Source organism: Humulus lupulus, chromosome 4 (genome assembly GCF_963169125.1).
Source record: "Humulus lupulus chromosome 4, drHumLupu1.1, whole genome shotgun sequence".
Lineage (NCBI taxonomy): Eukaryota > Viridiplantae > Streptophyta > Magnoliopsida > Rosales > Cannabaceae > Humulus > Humulus lupulus.
Window position 1 is genome coordinate 59,774,531 of NC_084796.1, and position 2,195 is coordinate 59,776,725.

The 2,195-nt window shown below is 35.4% G+C and overlaps 1 protein-coding gene across 1 annotated transcript; it reads right to left on the bottom strand.

Moving 5' to 3' along the window:
* Positions 1-529: 529 nt before the first annotated feature.
* On the bottom strand, positions 530-1,980 carry LOC133828985 (uncharacterized). The gene is made up of 3 exons (XM_062258987.1): positions 1,327-1,980; positions 1,082-1,187; positions 530-846 (listed from the first exon to the last, which is right to left on the bottom strand). Coding segments are annotated over exons 1-3 (318 nt in total). The 5' UTR covers positions 1,329-1,980; the 3' UTR covers positions 530-636.
* Positions 1,981-2,195: the final 215 nt, after the last annotated feature.

Genomic DNA, 2,195 nt, shown 5'->3' on the forward strand with positions numbered 1-2,195 from the left:
AGAAGTTCTAAACTACTCTGTTTTGTGTCGGTTCTCTCTTCTATTAAATGTTTTATAGAATACTAATACATGGTACATTTTTGACAAACCGCAGCAATATGCTCGATAATATATAACATAACTTAGTTTTATATTATATAATAAAAGAAAAAAGGATACTTACGTAATGAAATATTGACAGGAAAAGCGATTATTTTCTTTTTCAATGAAGTAATAATTTAAAACTAAGTTTTAAACTTTTAATTTAATAATCATATCTAAACAAAACCATCCCCTTGATGATTGACATAATGTTTGATACTGAAAATTTATGAAAATGTGGTTAAATTGTTAAGTGAATTTCAGCAGACACACTTGGATAGAGTTACAAAAGCGCACAATCAAACTATGTGAGTTTAATGCACTGATATGCCTAGCCAAATATAATGATGTCCAAAGCAAGCAAATATACAGGTAATGTATGTATGAACTTAGGCTCTATATTATACTCAAGTTCACAACTCCATGTCTCCTTAAATTTATCTCCCAATATTGTAACTTGAAATTCATTTCTTAATCAAGGAGAACACATATACTTCAATTAAACAGGCATATGATAATAATTAACGAATCATTGGTAGTGATTTTTGTGATAAATTACTTGTTCACCGCCGGAAGGTTCAAAACCACATCAAAAAACTTCTCCAAAACCAACATCAAAGTTGCTTCAGTTACTGCTGGTTTTGGTTCCACAGCTTCCTTGGTGTCAACCAAAACTCCAGTTCCCGACGCATTCAAGCTTATGGCTCCTTTTGTTGTCACACTATTCTTCTTTAAAAATGTAGCAGAGAAACCTGAAGCCCATACCTTCATATAATTAAGAATACGCAAAATATATTCAGAAGACAATGAACTAGAAAACTATGCACCATTAATATATGCACCAAACAAGAGAATCACTGTCCAATTCTAACAAAAGTCTTGCTGACCACAAAATAGAATCTCAGTGGTTACTAACGCAAAGCCATCTTTTGTTGAAGGCATATCTTTCATTAGTATGTCATAGAAAAAATACATCCCATACACCACACGTTTTTATTACCTGTGGGTCAGGTGCTGCAACAGGTGCAGAATCCACAATGCAGCCTCTAATCCTCCCCATTAAGTAAGGATCATGCTTCTGAAACCCCTCGAGGATAGCCCTATACCTGTTAACAATTTGAATGAATTTACACAAATCAAATCAAGAACTTTAAAACGAGATAAAATTTAAAGATGGCTCTAACAAGATATAGTGGCATATTGTTCCAAGAGTCTAATGAGAAATAAAAGACTAAATGCACTCACATTAGCCATCAAGTGTTAGTGAAAGTATGAAAAATCAGGTTCTTTCCATGCTCCTCTTCTAACCATTCAGCCAAATGGTCCACAAGCAAGTTTATGTGCTTCTCGGCTTTTCCTCCAACTTGATAACTAAGAATCTCAGACATTAAAAATGTGAAGGTGATGACATGAAAGCCCCTTGAGGTATTTCATTCTGCTTATCTCTTAAGATGCTTCTGCTTTGCTCCCAACCATCATAGCAAAACTACAATTGTTGTAGACTTGGCTGATGAGCACTCAGAACTACCTGAAGGGGTGGACAGGCTTGCCAAAACCGAAGGAGTGGAGACACTCAAATTTTTGTTGGTCGTGGTGAAGAAGATGATGATTGAAGGGTGGAGAAGCTCAAATTTACACGACGACAACTTCAAAATGGACTGTAGTTCAGTGCAAAAACAACGACATGATCTCGCCTCCAAAACCCGTGAGTTCGTGAGTGCAATTGATGGTCACGAAACTGAAGTGGTGAGGGAATTCTACAGTTGTCAAAGTATCGCCGGGGTGTGGAGAAGCTCAAAGATAGTTTGGGTCGTGGTGAAGAAGATGATGAGGGAGGGCTGTGTCGTGGTGTGTTTGAGTTTGAGTGGGAGAAAGGGTATGATGGAAAGATTGTTTATAAAATTGGGTATAAAAGCAAGAGGTTGAAAATATGGGTATAAATTAAAGGGGCTATATTAAAATGGACACTAGACCTAATTTTTACTTAGAGGAATGTCAATGCCATTTCTAGGCCATTACAATGAACTGACTGTTACCTAAAGATTTTATAAAAAAAAATATGGTTTTTTTCTGTATAAATTTACAATTATAAGGGAAAACAGATTTGATATTTT

Excerpts from the sequence above, each read along its gene's own strand:
- LOC133828985 (XM_062258987.1), bottom strand. Across the intron at positions 847-1,081 it reads TTGCAGCACCTGACCCACAG|GTATGGGCTTCAGGTTTCTC; the intron begins GTAATAAAAACG and ends AATTATATGAAG.